This window comes from Aquarana catesbeiana, linkage group LG12 (genome assembly GCF_042186555.1).
Source record: "Aquarana catesbeiana isolate 2022-GZ linkage group LG12, ASM4218655v1, whole genome shotgun sequence".
Classification (NCBI taxonomy): Eukaryota; Metazoa; Chordata; class Amphibia; order Anura; family Ranidae; genus Aquarana; species Aquarana catesbeiana.
In genome coordinates, this window is record NC_133335.1 from 1588273 (window position 1) to 1610492 (window position 22220).

The 22220-nt window shown below is 48.4% G+C and overlaps 1 protein-coding gene across 2 annotated transcripts in view; it reads left to right on the forward strand.

Annotated features, from left to right (window-relative positions):
- LOC141113798 (uncharacterized) overlaps window positions 1-9573 on the forward strand; it is a 30366-nt gene extending 20793 nt beyond the window's left edge. The window contains exons 7-10 of one of the 2 annotated variants that reach the window (XM_073607087.1): window positions 3141-3215; window positions 4175-4255; window positions 4739-5182; window positions 6442-9573. In XM_073607087.1, the coding sequence (XP_073463188.1) occupies window positions 3141-3215; window positions 4175-4255; window positions 4739-5182; window positions 6442-6533 (692 nt within the window). In that variant the 3' untranslated portion in view covers window positions 6534-9573. The remainder of the gene's footprint in view (window positions 1-3140; window positions 3216-4174; window positions 4256-4738; window positions 5183-6441) is intronic. The other variant, XM_073607088.1, reaches the window with a different exon arrangement.
- The last annotated feature ends 12647 nt before the right edge of the window (window positions 9574-22220 follow it).

Below are 22220 nucleotides of genomic sequence, written 5' to 3' on the forward strand. Positions count from 1 at the left end.
TTATCTCTCTGCTCCTCACCTCCAGATCTATCTTTCTGTTCCCCACATCCAGATTTATCTCTCTGCTCCTCACCTCCAGATCTATCTCGCTGTTCCTCACCTCCAGATCTATCTCACTGCTCCTCACCTCACCTCCAGATCTATCTCTCTGCTCCTCACCTCCAGATCTATCTCTCTGCTCCTCACCTCCAGATCTTTCTCTCTGCTCCTCACCTCCAGATCTATCTCTCTGCTCCTCACTTCCAGACTTTCTCTCTGCTCCTCACCTCCAGATCTATCTCTCTGCTCCTCACCTCCTTCTATCTTTCTGCTCCTCACCTCCAGATCTATCTCTCTGCTCCTCACCTCCTTCTATCTTTCTGCTCCTCACCTCCAGATCTGTCTCTCTGCTCCTCACCTCCAGATCTATCTCTCTGCTCCTCACCTCCAGATCTATCTCTCTTCTCCTCACCTCCAGATCTATCTCTCTGCTCCTCACCTCCTTCTATCTCTCTGCTCCTCACCTCCAGATCTATCTCTCTGCTCCTCACCTCCTTCTATCTTTCTGCTCCTCACCTCCAGATCTATCTCTCTGCTCCTCACCTCCTTCTATCTTTCTGCTCCTCACCTCCAGATCTGTCTCTCTGCTCCTCACCTCCAGATCTATCTCTCTGCTCCTCACTTCCAGATCTTTCTCTCTGCTCCTCACCTCCAGATCTATCTCTCTGCTCCTCCTCCAGATCTATCTCTCTGCTCCTCCTCCAGATCTATCTCTCTGCTCCTCACCTCCAGACCTATCTATCTGCTCCTCATCTCACCTCCAGATCTATCTCTCTACTCCTCACCTCCAGATCTATCTCTCTACTCCTCACCTCCAGATCTATCTCTCTGCTCCTCACTTCCAGACTTTCTCTCTGCTCCTCACCTCCAGATCTGTCTCTCTGCTCCTCACCTCCAGATCTATCTCTCTGCTCCTCACCTCCTTCTATCTCTCTGCTCCTCACCTCCTTCTATCTTTCTGCTCCTCACCTCCAGATCTATCTCTCTGCTCCTCACCTCCTTCTATCTTTCTGCTCCTCACCTCCAGATCTATCTCTCTGCTCCTCACCTCCAGATCTATCTCTCTGCTCCTCACCTCCAGATCTATCTCTCTGCTCCTCACCTCCAGATCTATCTCTCTGCTCCTCACTTCCAGATCTTTCTCTCTGCTCCTCACCTCCAGATCTATCTCTCTGCTCCTCCTCCAGATCTATCTCTCTGCTCCTCACCTCCAGACCTATCTATCTGCTCCTCATCTCACCTCCAGATCTATCTCTCTGCTCCTCACCTCCTTCTATCTTTCTGCTCCTCACCTCCAAATCTATCTTTCTGCTCCTCGCCTCCAGATCTATCTCTCTGCTCCTCACTTCCAGATCCATCTCTCTGCTCCTCACCTCCATATCTATCTTTCTGCTCCTCACCTCCAGATCTATCTTTCTACTCCTCACCTCACCTCCAGATCTATCTTTCTGCTCCTCACCTCCAGATCTATCTTTCTACTCCTCACCTCCAGATCTATCTTTCTACTCCTCACCTCCAGATCTATCTTTCTGCTCCTCACCTCCAGCTCTATGTCTCTGCTCCTCACCTCCAGATCTATCTCTCTGCTCCTCACCTCCAGATCTATCTCTCTGCTCCTCACCTCCTTCTATCTCTCTGCTCCTCACCTCCAGATCTATCTCTCTGATCCTCACCTCCAGATCTATCTCTCTGTTCCTCACCTCCAGATCTATCTCTCTGCTCCTCACCTCCAGATCTATCTCTCTATTCCTCACCTCACCTCCAGATCTATCTCTCTGCTCCTCACCTCCAGATCTATCTCTCTACTCCTCACCTCCTCAGTCTCTTCACACATCACTAATCTACTAACCAAGATATCGGTATTTATGTCGCACTGCTCTGTAAAGCACAAGCTTTCCACTTAAGCCGGCCATCCATGGATTGAAATTCAGCTGGTTCATTAGGGTGATAGGGGGATTTCGATCCATGTATGGACACCCTGGTTGTACACAAGTTTATTGATCAACTTGTGTACAACCAGCCTGTCAGGTTTTCCTCAAATGATTATTGCCGCTGGCTATAGCCAGCAACACAAATAATTATTAAACACAAACTGGAAACCGCGCAAAGTTGTGCATAAAATAATAGTGAGCTGCAAACACAAAAGAGGATATCCTCTCTAATATAGTGCTGCACTAATAAATCTTCAAACACAAGAAAAAAGATAAAAAAACAAACAAATTAAGTTTAAGAGCTATCCATACAACAAGTATTTAACACAAATAAAGTGCAAGTGAAAACATGTCCCCTTTAAACATATCGAATGAGTGGACTTCAAAAAAAGTGTCCAAGTATCACCAGCGTCACCCGTCACCAGGAGTAGTAGATAGGATGCCGGCTTACCAGATAAAAACGCCCCCCTTATTTAGAGTGGTCTACAAGCCCAGGATCAATGATATCTCTTCATATGCGTCTTGGAACCATCCATTTGTGCTATACCTCAAACAAGTTGTTTATTGTCCCCAAGCAATTAGGATCATGCAAAAAGTAAACAAATCTACGCTTCTCAAAATGTAGAAATCCCTGATCATTTAATATTTAGAACGTTTATTATACATAAAACCGCACTGCGGATATCAGTATAATCACCAGCTAGCAAAACAGCAACTTCCGGTTTACTTCCTGTACTTGATGACATCACAGGGAAGCTCTTCCCTACGCGTTTCGTTGGAAGACGTTTGTTTATGACAAAACGTGTTGGTAAATGAGTTGGGTGAGTGGACTTCTTCCTGCTTCAAAAAAATTGTCCAAGTACACTTATTATTTGTAACACTTATCATTGGGCTCTGCTGAAAGGGAAGGCAGCCTGCCGGCAGAACACAATATCAATGCGTGAAGGAGTCCTCTAACTGATGGGGGAACTGAGCAAATTTCTGTCCTTTCATCCATTGAGGAAAGAAAGAGAATTGCATAATCTATGGGCTGCCTAACTGAGCTGCCGCTAAGACAATGGGTCCAAGTACAGACCCCATAAACCCCAGTGATCCTTTCTCGGGAAGCCCCACATTGGTCCCGTTCAGTGTGTGATCTGTGGACTGATGTCTGCTCTCCTCTTTCTGTAGGGATTGATGATGGCGGTCCTGATGCTGCAAATGTCCTTCCACAATTCCTCTGCTCTGCGCAGCCGCTCTACACTGGTAAGAGGAATCATACGGATGGGTTTTACCAGATAGTTACATAGTCAGGTTGAAAAAAGACACAAGTCCATCCAGTTCAACCTTAAAAACAATAAATAAATAAAATAAAAAATATTGTACAATCCAATATACCCAATTTTATACCCTCAGTTGATCCAGAGGAAGGCAAAAAACCCCCAGCAGAGCATGATCCAATTTGCTACAGCAGGGGAAAAAATTCCTTCTTGATCCCCCGAGAGGCATTCGGATTTTCCCTGGATCAACTTTACCTATAAATGTCAGTACCCAGTTATATTCTGTACATTTAGGAAAGAATCCAGACCTTTCTTATAGCAATCTACTGATCTGGCCAGAACCACCTCTGGCGGGAGAATCTATTCCACATTTTCACAGCTCTTACTGTGAAGAAACCTTTCCGTATTTGGAGATGAAATCTTTTTTCCTCTAGACGTAAAGAGTGCCCCCTTGTCCTCTGTGTTGACCGTAAAGAGAATAACTCAACACCAAGTTCACTATATGGACCCCTTATATATTTGAACATGTTGATCATATCCCCCCTTATTCTCCTCTTCTCAGGAGAGAATAAATTCAGTCCCTCTAATCTCTCCTCATAGCTGAGCTCCTCCATGCCTCTTATCAGTTTGGTTGCTCTTCTCTGCACTTTCTCCAGTTCCCTGATATCTTTTTTGAGAACTGGAGCCCAAAACTGAACTTCATATTCCAGATGAGGTCTTACTAATGATTTGTACAGATGATGTCTCTCTTTCTGGAGTCCATACCTCTCTTATACAAGAAAGGACTTTGCTCGCTTTGGAAACCGCAGCTTGGCATTGCATGTTATTATTGAGCTTATCATCTACCAAAACCAGATATTTGTATATGTCCTGGTTGCGAAGGGGGGGAGGGGTGCAAATTGGGACCTGAAGACCCCTCTGAATCATACATTTTCTCTGTTTTAGGTGAGAACAGCGATCAGAGTTCTGATGAAGACATCTATGACGTTCCTCGCCCACAGGCCATGAACTTAACTGCTTATTCGGGTAATACAGAAGACTCCTGTACCCCATCCCCCTCCTGTACTCTGATTAGCTGCCCGGTGCACAGACCTTCCTCCGGGCTGTGTATAGAGATATCCAAACCAGGGTTGGACAAAGGGGTAGGCAGAACAGGCAGCTGCCTTGGGCACTTCATTAGAGGTGGGCACAAAAAACGGTTTAGGGGGGAGTGCGGTACACTTTGACCTTTTTGTGTTTGATTTGTCCCAGCACTGATCCAGGAGCAATAATCAGCAACCAATGAAGGTATATATAGAGCAGACAACCTGCTCGTGTCTGGTGATTAGTCCTGCCTTTACTGTCCTCAATGAAACAATTAGGAAGACCTGGATGTGTATGCGGGTCACCTTCTCCCACCTTCTCCCCTGCTCTGGTTGTGTCAGAAATGGGGAAATGATGAGAGAACAATGGCTGTGTATTCAGGATGATGAGGGACCTTACTAAAGTTCTTCCGTCTTGTGTCTGCAGAGCGCACCACGGGGGTGGAGGAGCAGCACCGCATCGTGGGGGAGGAGCAGCAACGCACCGCGGGGGAGGAGGAGCAGCAACGCACCAAGGGGGAGGAGGAGCAGCAACGCACCGCGGGGGAGGAGGAGCAACGCACCGCGGGGGAGGAGGAGCAGCAACGCATCGCGGGGGAGGAGGAGCAGCAACGCAACGCAGGGGAGGAGGAGCAGCAACGCAACGCGGGGGAGGAGGAGCAGCAACGCACCGCGGGGGAGGAGGAGCAGCAACGCATCGCGGGGGAGGAGGAGCAGCAACGCACCGCGGGGGAGGAGAAGCAGCAACGCACCGCGGGGGAGGAGGAGCAGCAACGCACCGCAGGGGAGGAGAAGCAGCAACGCACAGCCCTGAGTCACCTCCAATTGCACGACCCCCCTTCTTCAGACGCTGCCAACACAGACGTCTCAGGTCAGTTTGTTACCATAGAGAACCTTTTTTTTCGGATTGCTTTATGACATCACTGAACTGTACGCCATAAAGTGCTACAGGGACAGCCCTACGCGGAAAGTTTCATTATCGCTTTGGGTTTCAAACTAACTTTTTTGTTTTCTTTCTTCTGTCACGTTGAAAGACTTCTAAATACTACATGACAGGTTCTCTTCACTGCGTACTACAGACGGTGCGCCCCCTTCCTGTATCTAACAATATGGGGTGACAGCGGTGAAACAACAAATTAAAGAGAGGTGCAAACAAATGCTAATACATGAGGGAGCCTCTAACCCCGCCCCCCACCCCCCCATTTAGATACAATAAATATGAAGATACACTCGTGTAACATAGCTACTCCATAAACTGTTCCTAAGAAGTTCATAAAAACCCCATAAGAAGAGTGTTGTACTTCAGTAGGCATCTCCACCTGAGACAGGAACCAATCTCTGAAATTACAAAAAGGAACACAAGGAGGCGCCAGCTAAGTGCAGCATCAATGGGTGGGATATGGTAGCAATTGGCCTGCCCCAGGTGTGATGTCACATCCTGCCACTGGCTGTGAGTGATCATGTGACAGCGGCAGCACTGTCACCACAAAAAGGAACACAAGGGGGCGCCAGCTAAAAGTGCAGCATCCATGAGTTTATTATGATTAAAAAGCCAAATGCAAACTCACAGAAATATAAAATCAAAGCTCTTATCTGCAGCCAGGCCACATTGGATGGAAGCCGACCACCGGAAGAGTGAAATGGTGAAACCAAGTCCAGTGTTCCAGGAAATGAGGAGAGACACTGGGGACACAGAGCAGGATGTGGTAACAATCAGCCCAACCCAGGTGTGATGTCACATCCTGCTCTGTGTCCCCAGTGTCTCTCCTCATTTCCTGGAACATTGGACTTGGTTTCCTCACCGACAACACATGGTTTGCTGTCACCAGCATCTCTTCTGGTGGTCGGCTTCCATCCAATGTGGCCTGGCTGCAGATAAGCTCTTTGATTTTATATTTCTATGAATTTGCATTTGGCTTTTTAATCATAATAAACCCATGGATGCTGCACTTAGCTGGCGCCCCCTTGTGTTCCTTTTTGTGGTGACAGTGCTGCCGCTGTCACATGATCACTCACAGCCAGTGTAGTGAAAACTGTCACTTTACAATATCATGTGGTCACTCACAGCCAGTAGTGGGTTATGTAGTCATGATGTCACAGAAACGTGGTGTTTTGCTCTTGAACTTTCAGGAGTGGTGCTGAAGGTGTCTACAGAAGTTCCGGACGTTTCCTCGCCCGCCTGCGTTCCGGAGAGTCCTGCAGAGGAGAGCTCACCTGACTGAGCTTGGCTTCTGGAGTCGTACAGCGAGCGACAACCCGATGACCACTAAACTGTCTTCTGTTTGGCCGAGAGAAAAGAAGATGAAGGAGGGTGACAATGGCCCAAGAACTGTCCCGGACCAGCCCCCTCCTGTTCACCTCCAGGTGCAGCTTTCTTTCTTTACATACCCAATCGCCCCGCTGAGAGTTATAACCCCGCCTCCCTGACATGGAAAAACAGATGACCATTCTTATATAAAGAACGTCCAGAAAGGATACAAACCTTCTCTTCAAGATCATCATATAAATCCCCCCTGCTTCCCCCCCGGTCCTCTCCCCTGTGACTGCACCTTCTCCACCATACCATTCCCCCCATTGTCCGAGCTCAGGGATCCTCATATCATACAATTCCCCCATTGTCCGAGCTCAGGGGTCATCATGTCATACAACTCCCCCCCCATTGTCCGAGCTCAGGAGTCCTCATGTCATATAATCCCCACACTGTCCGAGCTCAGGGATCCTCATATCATACAATTCCCCCATTGTCCGAGCTCAGGGGTCCTCATGCCATACAATCCCCCATTGTCCGAGCTCAGGGATCCTCATATCATACAATTCCCCCATTGTCCGAGCTCAGGGGTCCTCATGTCATATAATCCCCCCATTGTCCGAGCTCAGGGGTCCTCATGTCATACAATTCCCCCATTGTCCGAGCTCAGGGGTCCTCATGTCATATAATCCCCCCATTGTCCGAGCTCAGGAGTCCTCATGTCATACAATTCCCCCATTGTCCGAGCTCAGGGGTCCTCATGTCATATAATCCCCCCATTGTCCGAGCTCAGGAGTCCTCATGTCATATAATCCCCACACTGTCCGAGCTCAGGGATCCTCATATCATACAATTCCCCCATTGTCCGAGCTCAGGGGTCCTCATGTCATACAATTCCCCCATTGTCCGAGCTCAGGGGTCCTCATGTCATACAATTCCCCCATTGTCCGAGCTCAGGGGTCCTCATGTCATATAATCCCCCCATTGTCCGAGCTCAGGGATCCTCATATCATACAATTCCCCCATTGTCCGAGCTCAGGGGTCCTCATGTCATATAATCCCCCCATTGTCCGAGCTCAGGAGTCCTCATGTCATATAATCCCCACACTGTCCGAGCTCAGGGATCCTCATATCATACAATTCCCCCATTGTCCGAGCTCAGGGGTCCTCATGCCATACAATCCCCCATTGTCCGAGCTCAGGGATCCTCATATCATACAATTCCCCCATTGTCCGAGCTCAGGGGTCCTCATGTCATATAATCCCCCCATTGTCCGAGCTCAGGGGTCCTCATGCCATACAATCCCCCCATTTTCCGAGCTCAGGGGTCCTCATGTCATATAATCCCCCCTTTGTCCGAGCTCAGGGGTCCTCATGTCATACAATTCCCCCATTGTCCGAGCTCAGGGGTCCTCATGTCATATAATCCCCCCGTTGTCCAAGCTAAGGGGTCCTCATGTCATACAACTCCCCCCATTGTCCGAGCTCAGGGGTCCTCATGCCATATAATTCCCCCATTGTCCGAGCTCAGGGGTCCTCATGTCATATAATCCCCCCGTTGTCCAAGCTAAGGGGTCCTCATGTCATACAACTCCCCCCATTGTCCGAGCTCAGGGGTCCTCATGTCATATAATCCCCCCGTTGTCCAAGCTAAGGGGTCCTCATGTCATACAACTCCCCCCATTGTCCGAGCTCAGGGGTCCTCATGCCATATAATTCCCCCATTGTCCGAGCTCAGGGGTCCTCATGTCATATAATCCCCCCATTGTCCGAGCTAAGGGGTCTTTATGTCATACAACTCTCCCATTGTCCGAGCTCAGGGGTCCTCATGTCATATAATCACCCCATTGTCTGAGCTCAGGGGTCCTCATGTCATATAATCCCCCCATTGTCCGAGCTAAGGGGTCTTTATGTCATACAACTCTCCCATTGTCCGAGCTCAGGGGTCCTCATGTCATACAATCCCCCCATTGTCCGAGCTCAGGGGTCCTTATGTCATACAATTCCCCCCCATTGTCCGAGCTCAGGGGTCCTCATGTCATACAATTCCCCCATTGTCCGAGCTAAGGGGTCCTCATGTCATATAATTCCCCCATTGTCCGAGCTAAGGGGTCCTCATGTCATACAATTCCCCCATTGTCCGAGCTCAGGGGTCCTCATGTTATACAATCCCCCATTGTCCGAGCTCAGGGGTCCTCATGTCATACCACTCCCCCATTGTCCGAGCTCAGGGGTCCTCATGTCATATAATCCCCCCATTGTCCGAGCTCAGGGGTCCTCATGTCATATAATCCCCCCATTGTCCGAGCTAAGGGGTCTTTATGTCATACAACTCCCCCCATTGCCTGAGCTCAGGGGTCTTCATGTCATATAATCCCCCCATTGTCCGAGCTCAGGGGTCCTCATGTCATACAATTCCCCCATTGTCCAAGCTAAGGGGTCCTCAAGTCATACAATTCCCCCATTGTCCAAGCTAAGGGGTCCTCATGTCATATAATCCCCCCATTGTCGGAGCTCAGGGGTCCTCATGTCATACAACTCCCCCCATTGTCCGAGCTAAGGGGTCCTCATGTCATACAACTCCCCCGATTGTCTGAGCTCAGGGGTCCTCATGTCATATAACCCCCACATTGTCCGAGCTAAGGGGTGCTCATGTCATACAATCCCCCCTCCCAATGTCCAAGCTAAGTGGTCCTCATGCCATATAATCCCCCCATTTTTCGAGCTCAGGGGTCCTCATGTCATATAATCCCCCCATTGTCCAAGCTCAGGGGTCCTCATGTGATATCTCCAACTCCTCAGCACCAGATACCCCCCTCTGAGGATCTACTGTACATGTCATATACAGGGCACAGAAATCCAGAGGAGAGTATGAGGAAGGCACAGGAGAGAGGGAGCCAGGCAGATCGGTATTTCATTGTTTTCTAATTTGTATTATTGTTTAACAGCAACTTTCACTTCACATGTATTATACTTCCAATCACTCAATAAACAATACGATTGTATCTTCATAACTTCCAGATGTTCTTTATTTGGATACCCCAATCCTCCCTCTGCCCCTCTATTGTACCCCAATCCTCCCTCTGTCCTTCTATTATACCCCAATCCTCCCCTCTGTCCTTCTATTATACCCCAATCCCCCCTCTGTCCTTCTATTATACCCCAATCCCCCCTCTGTCCTTCTATTATACCTCAATCCTCCCTCTGTCCTTCTATTATACCCCAATCCCCCCTCTGTCCTTCTATTATACCCCAATCCCCCCTCTGTCCTTCTATTATACCCCAATCCCCCCTCTGTCCTTCTATTATACCCCAATCCCCCCTCTGTCCTTCTATTATACCCCAATCCCCCCTCTGTCCTTCTATTATACCCCAATCCTCCCTCTGTCCTTCTATTATACCCCAATCCTCCCCTCTGTCCTTCTATTATACCCCAATCCCCCCTCTGTCCTTCTATTATACCCCAATCCTCCCCTCTGTCCTTCTATTATACCCCAATCCTCCCTCTGTCCTTCTATAATACCCCAATCCTCCCTCTGTCCTTCTATTATACCCCAATCCCCCCTCTGTCCTTCTATTATACCCCAATCCCCCCTCTGTCCTTCTATTATACCCCAATCCTCCCTCTGTCCTTCTATTATACCCCAATCCCCCCTCTGTCCTTCTATTATACCCCAATCCCCCCTCTGTCCTTCTATTATATCCCAATCCTCCCTCTGTCCTTCTATTATACCCCAATCCTCCCTCTGTCCTTCTATTATACCCCAATCCTCCCTCTGTCCTTCTATTATACCCCAATCCTCCCCTCTGTCCTTCTATTATACCCCAATCCTCCCCTCTGTCCTTCTATTGTACCCCAATCCTCCCCTCTGTCCTTCTATTATACCCCAATCCTCCCTCTGTCCTTCTATTATACCCCAATCCCCCCTCTGTCCTTCTATTATACCCCAATCCTCCCCTCTGTCCTTCTATTATACCCCAATCCTCCCCTCTGTCCTTCTATTATACCCCAATCCTCCCCTCTGTCCTTCTATTATACCCCAATCCTCCCTCTGTCCTTCTATTATACCCCAATCCTCCCCTCTGTCCTTCTATTATACCCCAATCCTCCCTCTGTCCTTCTATTATACCCCAATCCTCCCTCTGTCCTTCTATTATACCCCAATCCTCCCCTATGTCCTTCTATTATACCCCAATCCTCCCTCTGTCCTTCTATTATACCCCAATCCTCCCTCTTCCCCTCTATTATACCCCAATCCCCCCTCTGTCCTTCTATTATACCCCAATCCCCCCTCTGTCCTTCTATTATACCCCAATCCCCCCTCTGTCCTTCTATTATAGCCCAATCCTCCCTCTGTCCTTCTATTATACCCCAATCCTCCCCTCTGTCCTTCTATTATACCCCAATCCTCCCCTCTGTCCTTCTATTATACCCCAATCCTCCCTCTGTCCTTCTATTATATCCCAATCCTCCCTCTGTCCTTCTATAATACCCCAATCCCCCCTCTGTCCTTCTATTATACCCCAATCCCCCCTCTGTCCTTCTATTATACCCCAATCCTCCCTCTGTCCTTCTATTATACCCCAATCCTCCCTCTGTCCTTCTATTATACCCCAATCCTCCCTCTGTCCTTCTATTATACCCCAATCCCCCCTCTGTCCTTCTATTATACCCCAATCCTCCCTCTGTCCTTCTATTATACCCCAATCCTCCCCTCTGTCCTTCTATTATACCCCAATCCTCCCTCTGTCCTTCTATTATACCCCAATCCTCCCCTCTGTCCTTCTATTATACCCCAATCCTCCCTCTGTCCTTCTATTATACCCCAATCCTCCCCTCTGTCCTTCTATTATACCCCAATCCCCCCTCTGTCCTTCTATTATACCCCAATCCTCCCTCTGTCCTTCTATTATACCCCAATCCTCCCTATGTCCTTCTATTATACCCCAATCCTCCCTCTGTCCTTCTATTATACCCCAATCCTCCCCTCTGTCCTTCTATTATACCCCAATCCTCCCTCTGTCCTTCTATTATACCCCAATCCCCCCTCTGTCCTTCTATTATACCCCAATCCTCCCTCTGTCCTTCTATTATACCCCAATCCTCCCTCTGTCCTTCTATTATACCCCAGTCCCCCCTCTGTCCTTCTATTATACCCCAATCCTCCATCTGTCCTTCTATTATACCCCAATCCTCCCTCTGTCCTTCTATTATACCCCAATCCTCCCCTCTGTCCTTCTATTATACCCCAATCCTCCCCTCTGTCCTTCTATTATACCCCAATCCCCCCTCTGTCCTTCTATTATACCCCAATCCCCCCCTCTGTCCTTCTATTATACCCCAATCCCCCCTCTGTCCTTCTATTATACCCCAATCCCCCCTCTGTCCTTCTATTATACCCCAATCCCCCCTCTGTCCTTCTATTATACCCCAATCCCCCCTCTGTCCTTCTATTATATCCCAATCCTCCCTCTGTCCTTCTATTATAGCCCAATCTTCCCTCTGTCCTTCTATTATACCCCAATCCTCCCTCTGTCCTTCTATTATACCCCAATCCTCCCCTCTGTCCTTCTATTATACCCCAATCCCCCCTCTGTCCTTCTATTATACCCCAATCCTCCCTCTGTCCTTCTATTATACCCCAATCCCCCCTCTGTCCTTCTATTATACCCCAATCCTCCCCTCTGTCCTTCTATTATACCCCAATCCTCCCCTCTGTCCTTCTATTATACCCCAATCCTCCCCTCTGTCCTTCTATTATACCCCAATCCTCCCTCTGTCCTTCTATTATACCCCAATCCTCCCCTCTGTCCTTCTATTATACCCCAATCCCCCCTCTGTCCTTCTATTATACCCCAATCCTCCCTCTGTCCTTCTATTATACCCCAATCCCCCCTCTGTCCTTCTATTATACCCCAATCCCCCCTCTGTCCTTCTATTATACCCCAATCCCCCCTCTGTCCTTCTATTATACCCCAATCCTCCCTCTGTCCTTCTATTATACCCCAATCCTCCCCTCTGTCCTTCTATTATACCCCAATCCCCCCTCTGTCCTTCTATTATACCCCAATCCTCCCTCTGTCCTTCTATTATACCCCAATCCTCCCTCTGTCCTTCTATTATACCCCAATCCTCCCCTCTGTCCTTCTATTATACCCCAATCCTCCCTCTGTCCTTCTATTATACCCCAATCCTCCCTCTGTCCTTCTATTATACCCCAATCCTCCCTCTGTCCTTCTATTATACCCCAATCCCCCCTCTGTCCTTCTATTATACCCCTATCCCCCCTCTGTCCTTCTAATATACCCCAATCCTCCCCTCTGTCCTTCTATTATACCCCAATCCTCCCTCTGTCCTTCTATTATACCCCAATCCTCCCTCTGTCCTTCTATTATACCCCAATCCTCCCCTCTGTCCTTCTATTGTACCCCAATCCCCCCTCTGTCCTTCTATTGTACCCCAATCCCCCCTCTGTCCTTCTATTATACCCCAATCCCCCCTCTGTCCTTTTATTATACCCCAATCCCCCCTCTGTCCTTCTATTATACCCCAATCCACTCTCTGTCCTTCTAATATACCCCAATCCTCCCCTCTGTCCTTCTATTATACCCCAATCCTCCCCTCTGTCCTTCTATTATACCCCAATCCCCCCTCTGTCCTTCTATTATACCCCAATCCCCCCCTCTGTCCTTCTATTATACCCCAATCCTCCCCTCTGTCCTTCTATTATACCCCAATCCTCCCCTCTGTCCTTCTATTATACCCCAATCCCCCCTCTGTCCTTCTATTATACCCCAATCCCCCCTCTGTCCTTCTATTATACCCCAATCCTCCCTCCGTCCTTCTATTATACCCCAATCCCCCCTCTGTCCTTCTATTATACCCCAATCCCCCCTCTGTCCTTCTATTATACCACAATCATCCCTCTGTCCTTCTATTATACCCCAATCCCCCCTCTGTCCTTCTATTATACCCCAATCCTCCCTCTGTCCTTCTATTATACCCCAATCCCCCCTCTGTCCTTCTATTATACCCCAATCCTCCCCTCTGTCCTTCTATTATACCCCAATCCTCCCCTCTGTCCTTCTATTATACCCCAATCCTCCCTCTGTCCTTCTATTATACCCCAATCCTCCCCTCTGTCCTTCTATTATACCCCAATCCTCCCTCTGTCCTTCTATTATACCCCAATCCCCCCCTCTGTCCTTCTATTATACCCCAATCCTCCCTCTGTCCTTCTATTATACCCCAATCCCTCCTCTGTCCTTCTATTATACCCCAATCCTCCCTCTGTCCTTCTATTATACCCCAATCCTCCCTCTGTCCTTCTATTATACCCCAATCCTCCCTCTGTCCTTCTATTATACCCCAATCACCCCCTCTGTCCTTCTATTATACCCCAATCCTCCCCTCTGTCCTTCTATTATACCCCAATCCTCCCTCTGTCCTTCTATTATACCCCAATCCTCCCCTCTGTCCTTCTATTATACCCCAATCCTCCCTCCGTCCTTCTATTATACCCCAATCCCCCCTCTGTCCTTCTATTATACCCCAATCCCCCCTCTGTCCTTCTATTATACCCCAATCCTCCCTCTGTCCTTCTATTATACCCCAATCCTCCCTCCGTCCTTCTATTATACCCCAATCCCCCCTCTGTCCTTCTATTATACCCCAATCCTCCCCTCTGTGCTTCTATTATACCCCAATCCTCCCTCTGTCCTTCTATTATACCCCAATCCCCCCTCTGTCCTTCTATTATACCCCAATCCTCCCCTCTGTCCTTCTATTATACCCCAATCCTCCCTCTGTCCTTCTATTATACCCCAATCCCCCCTCTGTCCTTCTATTATACCCCAATCCTCCCCTCTGTCCTTCTATTATACCCCAATCCTCCCTCTGTCCTTCTATTATACCCCAATCCCCCCCTCTGTCCTTCTATTATACCCCAATCCTCCCCTCTGTCCTTCTATTATACCCCAATCACCCCCTCTGTCCTTCTATTATACCCCAATCCCCCCTCTGTCCTTCTATTATACCCCAATCCCCCCTCTGTCCTTCTATTATACCCCAATCCCCCCTCTGTCCTTCTATTATACCCCAATCCTCCCCTCTGTCCTTCTATTATACCCCAATCCTCCCTCTGTCCTTCTATTATACCCCAATCCTCCCTCTGTCCTTCTATTATACCCCAATCCTCCCTCTGTCCTTCTATTATATCCCAATCCCCCCTCTGTCCTTCTATTATACCCCAATCCTCCCTCTGTCCTTCTATTATACCCCAATCCCCCCTCTGTCCTTCTATTATATCCCAATCCTCCCTCTGTCCTTCTATTATACCCCAATCCTCCCTCTGTCCTTCTATTATACCCCAATCCTCCCTCTGTCCTTCTATTATACCCCAATCCCCCCTCTGTCCTTCTATTATACCCCAATCCCCCCTCTGTCCTTCTATTATACCCCAATCCCCCCTCTGTCCTTCTATTATACCCCAATCCTCCCTCTGTCCTTCTATTATACCCCAATCCTCCCCTCTGTCCTTCTATTATACCCCAATCCCCCCTCTGTCCTTCTATTATACCCCAATCCCCCCCTCTGTCCTTCTATTAAACCCCAATCCTCCCTCTGTCCTTCTATTATATCCCAATCCCCCCTCTGTCCTTCTATTATACCCCAATCCTCCCCTCTGTCCTTCTATTATACCCCAATCCTCCCCTCTGTCCTTCTATTATACCCCAATCCTCCCCTCTGTCCTTCTATTATACCCCAATCCTCCCTCTGTCCTTCTATTATACCCCAATCCTCCCCTCTGTCCTTCTATTATACCCCAATCCCCCCTCTGTCCTTCTATTATACCCCAATCCTCCCTCTGTCCTTCTATTATACCCCAATCCTCTCCTCTGTCCTTCTATTATACCCCAATCCCCCCTCTGTCCTTCTATTAAACCCCAATCCTCCCTCTGTCCTTCTATTATACCCCAATCCCCCCTCTGTCCTTCTATTATACCCCAATCCTCCCTCTGTCCTTCTATTATACCTCAATCCCCCCCTCTGTCCTTCTATTATACCCCAATCCTCCCTCTGTCCTTCTATTATACCCCAATCCTCCCTCTGTCCTTCTATTATACCCCAATCCCCCCTCTGTCCTTCTATTATACCCCAATCCCCCCTCTGTCCTTCTATTATACCCCAATCCCCCCCTCTGTCCTTCTATTAAACCCCAATCCTCCCTCTGTCCTTCTATTATATCCCAATCCCCCCTCTGTCCTTCTATTATACCCCAATCCTCCCCTCTGTCCTTCTATTATACCCCAATCCCCCCTCTGTCCTTCTATTATACCCCAATCCTCCCTCTGTCCTTCTATTATATCCCAATCCCCCCTCTGTCCTTCTATTATACCCCAATCCTCCCCTCTGTCCTTCTATTATACCCCAATCCTCCCCTCTGTCCTTCTATTATACCCCAATCCTCCCCTCTGTCCTTCTATTATACCCCAATCCCCCCTCTGTCCTTCTATTATACCCCAATCCTCCCCTCTGTCCTTCTATTATACCCCAATCCTCCCCTCTGTCCTTCTATTATACCCCAATCCTCCCCTCTGTCCTTCTATTATACCCCAATCCCCCCTCTGTCCTTCTATTATACCCCAATCCTCCCCTCTGTCCTTCTATTATACCCCAATCCTCCCTCTGTCCTTCTATTATACCCCAATCCTCCCCTCTGTCCTTCTATTATACCCCAATCCCCCCTCTGTCCTTCTATTATACCCCAATCCTCCCTCTGTCCTTCTATTATACCCCAATCCTCTCCTCTGTCCTTCTATTATACCCCAATCCCCCCTCTGTCCTTCTATTAAACCCCAATCCTCCCTCTGTCCTTCTATTATACCCCAATCCCCCCTCTGTCCTTCTATTATACCCCAATCCTCCCTCTGTCCTTCTATTATACCTCAATCCCCCCCTCTGTCCTTCTATTATACCCCAATCCCCCCTCTGTCCTTCTATTATACCCCAATCCTCCCTCTGTCCTTCTATTATACCTCAATCCCCCCCTCTGTCCTTCTATTATACCCCAATCCCCCCTCTGTCCTTCTATTATACCCCAATCCTCCCCTCTGTCCTTCTATTATACCCCAATCCCCCCCTCTGTCCTTCTATTATACCCCAATCCTCCCCTCTGTCCTTCTATTATACCCCAATCCTCCCCTCTGTCCTTCTATTATACCCCAATCCTCCCTCTGTCCTTCTATTATACCCCAATCCCCCCTCTGTCCTTCTATTATACCCCAATCCTCCCCTCTGTCCTTCTATTATACCCCAATCCTCCCTCTGTCCTTCTATTATACCCCAATCCTCCCCTCTGTCCTTCTATTATACCCCAATCCTCCCCTCTGTCCTTCTATTATACCCCAATCCTCCCCTCTGTCCTTCTATTATACCCCAATCCTCCCTCTGTCCTTCTATTATACCCCTATCCCCCCTCTGTCCTTCTATTATACCCCAATCCTCCCTCTGTCCTTCTAATATACCCCAATCCTCCCCTCTGTCCTTCTATTATACCCCAATCCTCCCTCTGTCCTTCTATTATACCCCAATCCTCCCTCTGTCCTTCTATTATACCCCAATCCTCCCCTCTGTCCTTCTATTATACCCCAATCCCCCCTCTGTCCTTCTATTATACCCCAATCCCCCCTCTGTCCTTCTATTATACCCCAATTCTCCCCTCTGTCCTTCTATTATACCCCAATCCCCCCTCTGTCCTTCTATTATACCCCAATCCTCCCTCTGTCCTTCTATTATACCCCAATCCTCCCTCTGTCCTTCTATTATATCCCAATCCTCCCTCTGTCCTTCTATTATACCCCAATCCCCCCTCTGTCCTTCTATTATACCCCAATCCCCCCTCTGTCCTTCTATTATACCCCAATCCTCCCTCTGTCCTTCTATTATACCCCAATCCTCCCTCTGTCCTTCTATTATACCCCAATCCTCCCCTCTGTCCTTCTATTATACCCCAATCCTCCCCTCTGTCCTTCTATTATACCCCAATCCTCCCCTCTGTCCTTCTATTATACCCCAATCCTCCCCTCTGTCCTTCTATTATACCCCAATCCTCCCTCTGTCCTTCTATTATACCCCAATCCCCCCTCTGTCCTTCTATTATACCCCAATCCTCCCTCTGTCCTTCTATTATACCCCAATCCTCCCTCTGTCCTTCTATTATACCCCAATCCTCCCCTCTGTCCTTCTATTATACCCCAATCCCCCCTCTGTCCTTCTATTATACCCCAATCCCCCCTCTGTGCTTCTATTATACCCCAATCCTCCCTCTGTCCTTCTATTATACCCCAATCCTCCCTCTGTCCTTCTATTATACCCCAATCCTCCCTCTGTCCTTCTATTATACCCCAATCCTCCCTCTGTCCTTCTATTATACCTCAATCCCCCCTCTGTCCTTCTATTATACCCCAATCCCCCCCTCTGTCCTTCTATTATACCCCAATCCCCCCTCTGTCCTTCTATTATATCCCAATCCCCCCTCTGTCCTTCTATTATATCCCAATCCCCCCTCTGTCCTTCTATTATACCCCAATCCCCCCTCTGTCCTTCTATTATACCCCAATCCCCCCTCTGTCCTTCTATTATATCCCAATCCCCCCTCTGTCCTTCTATTATACCCCAATCCCCCCTCTGTGCTTCTATTATACCCCAATCCTCCCTCTGTCCTTCTATTATACCCCAATCCTCCCTCTGTCCTTCTATTGTACCCCAATCCCCCCTCTGTCCTTCTATTATACCCCAATCCCCCCTCTGTCCTTCTATTATACCCCAATCCCCCCTCTGTCCTTCTATTATATCCCAGTCCCCCCCTCTGTCCTTCTATTATAGCCCAATCCTCCCTCTGTCCTTCTATTATACCCCAATCCTCCCTCTGTCCTTCTATTATACCCCAATCCTCCCCTCTGTCCTTCTATTATACCCCAATCCTCCCTCTGTCCTTCTATTATACCCCAATCCTCCCTCTGTCCTTCTATTATATCCCAGTCCCCCCCTCTGTCCTTCTATTATACCCCAATCCTCCCTCTGTCCTTCTATTATATCCCAGTCCCCCCCTCTGTCCTTCTATTATACCCCAATCCTCCCTCTGTCCTTCTATTATATCCCAGTCCCCCCCTCTGTCCTTCTATTATACCCCAATCCTCCCTCTGTCCTTCTATTATATCCCAGTCCCCCCCTCTGTCCTTCTATTATACCCCAATCCCCCCTCTGTCCTTCTATTATACCCCAATCCTCCCCTCTGTCCTTCTATTATACCCCAATCCTCCCCTCTGTCCTTCTATTATACCCCAATCCTCCCTCTGTCCTTCTATTATACCCCAATCCTCCCCTCTGTCCTTCTATTATACCCCAATCCTCCCTCTGTTCTTTTATTATACCCCAATCCACTCTCTGTCCTTCTAATATACCCCAATCCTCCCTCTGTCCTTCTATTATACCCCAATCCTCCCCTCTGTCCTTCTATTATACCCCAATCCCCCCTCTGTCCTTCTATTATACCCCAATCCCCCCTCTGTCCTTCTATTATACCCCAATCCTCCCTCTGTCCTTCTATTATACCCCAATCCTCCCTCTGTCCTTCTAATATACCCCAATCCTCCCTCTGTCCTTCTATTATACCCCAATCCTCCCTCTGTCCTTCTATTATACCCCAATCCTCCCCTCTGTCCTTCTATTATACCCCAATCCCTCCTCTGTCCTTCTATTATACCCCAATCCTCCCTCTGTCCTTCTATTATACCCCAATCCTCCCTCTGTCCTTCTATTATACCCCAATCCTCCCTCTGTCCTTCTATTATACCCCAATCCTCCCTCTGTCCTTCTATTATACCCCAATCCTCCCCTCTGTCCTTCTATTATACCCCAATCCTCCCCTCTGTCCTTCTATTATACCCCAATCCTCCCTCTGTCCTTCTATTATACCCCAATCCTCCCTCTGTCCTTCTATTATACCCCAATCCTCCCTCTGTCCTTCTATTGTACCCCAATCCCCCCTCTGTCCTTCTATTATACCCCAATCCCCCCTCTGTCCTTCTATTATACCCCAATCCCCCCTCTGTCCTTCTATTATATCCCAGTCCCCCCCTCTGTCCTTCTATTATAGCCCAATCCTCCCTCTGTCCTTCTATTATACCCCAATCCTCCCTCTGTCCTTCTATTATACCCCAATCCCCCCTCTGTCCTTCTATTATACCCCAATCCTCCCCTCTGTCCTTCTATTATACCCCAATCCTCCCTCTGTCCTTCTATTATACCCCAATCCTCCCTCTGTCCTTCTATTATACCCCAATCCTCCCTCTGTTCTTTTATTATACCCCAATCCACTCTCTGTCCTTCTAATATACCCCAATCCTCCCTCTGTCCTTCTATTATACCCCAATCCTCCCTCTGTCCTTCTATTATACCCCAATCCCCCCTCTGTCCTTCTATTATACCCCAATCCTCCCTCTGTCCTTCTATTATACCCCAATCCTCCCTCTGTCCTTCTATTATACCCCAATCCCCCCTCTGTCCTTCTATTATACCCCAATCCCCCCTCTGTGCTTCTATTATACCCCAATCCTCCCCTCTGTCCTTCTATTATACCCCAATCCTCCCTCTGTCCTTCTATTATACCCCAATCCCCCCTCTGTCCTTCTATTATACCCCAATCCCCCCTCTGTGCTTCTATTATACCCCAATCCTCCCCTCTGTCCTTCTATTATACCCCAATCCTCCCTCTGTCCTTCTATTATACCCCAATCCTCCCTCTGTCCTTCTATTATACCCCAATCCTCCCTCTGTCCTTCTATTGTACCCCAATCCCCCCTCTGTCCTTCTATTATACCCCAATCCCCCCTCTGTCCTTCTATTATACCCCAATCCCCCCTCTGTCCTTCTATTATATCCCAGTCCCCCCCTCTGTCCTTCTATTATAGCCCAATCCTCCCTCTGTCCTTCTATTATACCCCAATCCTCCCTCTGTCCTTCTATTATACCCCAATCCTCCCTCTGTTCTTTTATTATACCCCAATCCACTCTCTGTCCTTCTAATATACCCCAATCCTCCCTCTGTCCTTCTATTATACCCCAATCCTCCCTCTGTCCTTCTATTATACCCCAATCCCCCCTCTGTCCTTCTATTATACCCCAATCCTCCCTCTGTCCTTCTATTATACCCCAATCCTCCCTCTGTCCTTCTATTATACCCCAATCCTCCCTCTGTCCTTCTATTATACCCCAATCCTCCCCTCTGTCCTTCTATTATACCCCAATCCTCCCCTCTGTCCTTCTATTATACCCCAATCCTCCCTCTGTCCTTCTATTATACCCCAATCCTCCCTCTGTCCTTCTATTATACCCCAATCCTCCCTCTGTCCTTCTATTATACCCCAATCCTCCCTCTGTCCTTCTATTATACCCCAATCCTCCCTCTGTCCTTCTATTATACCCCAATCCTCCCTCTGTCCTTCTATTATACCCCAACCCTCCCTCTGTCCTTCTATTATACCCCAATCCTCCCTCTGTCCTTCTATTATACCCCAATCCTCCCTCTGTCCTTCTATTATACCCCAATCCTCCCTCTGTCCTTCTATTATACCCCAATCCTCCCCTCTGTCCTTCTATTATACCCCAACCCTCCCTCTGTCCTTCTATTATACCCCAATCCTCCCTCTGTCCTTCTATTATACCCCAATCCTCCCTCTGTCCTTCTATTATACCCCAATCCTCCCTCTGTCCTTCTATTATACCCCAATCCTCCCCTCTGTCCTTCTATTATAACCCAATCCCCCCCTCTGTCCTTCTATTATACCCCAATCCCCCCTCTGTCCTTCTATTATACCCCAATCCTCCCCCTCTGTACTTCTATTATACCCCAATCCTCCCTCTGTCCTTCTATTATACCCCAATCCTCCCCTCTGTCCTTCTATTATACCCCAATCCCCCCTCTGTCCTTCTATTATACCCCAATCCTCCCCTCTGTCCTTCTATTATACCCCAATCCCCCCTCTGTCCTTCTATTATACCCCAATTCCCCCTCTGTCCTTCTATTATACCCCAATCCCCCCTCTGTCCTTCTATTATACCCCAATCCTCCCCCCTGTCCTTCTATTATACCCCAATCCTCCCTCTGTCCTTCTATTATATCCCAGTCCCCCCCTCTGTCCTTCTATTATACCCCAATCCTCCCTCTGTCCTTCTATTATATCCCAGTCCCCCCCTCTGTCCTTCTATTATACCCCAATCCTCCCTCTGTCCTTCTATTATATCCCAGTCCCCCCCTCTGTCCTTCTATTATACCCCAATCCCCCCTCTGTCCTTCTATTATACCCCAATCCTCCCCTCTGTCCTTCTATTATACCCCAATCCTCCCCTCTGTCCTTCTATTATACCCCAATCCTCCCTCTGTCCTTCTATTATACCCCAATCCTCCCCTCTGTCCTTCTATTATACCCCAATCCTCCCTCTGTTCTTTTATTATACCCCAATCCACTCTCTGTCCTTCTAATATACCCCAATCCTCCCTCTGTCCTTCTATTATACCCCAATCCTCCCCTCTGTCCTTCTATTATACCCCAATCCCCCCTCTGTCCTTCTATTATACCCCAATCCCCCCTCTGTCCT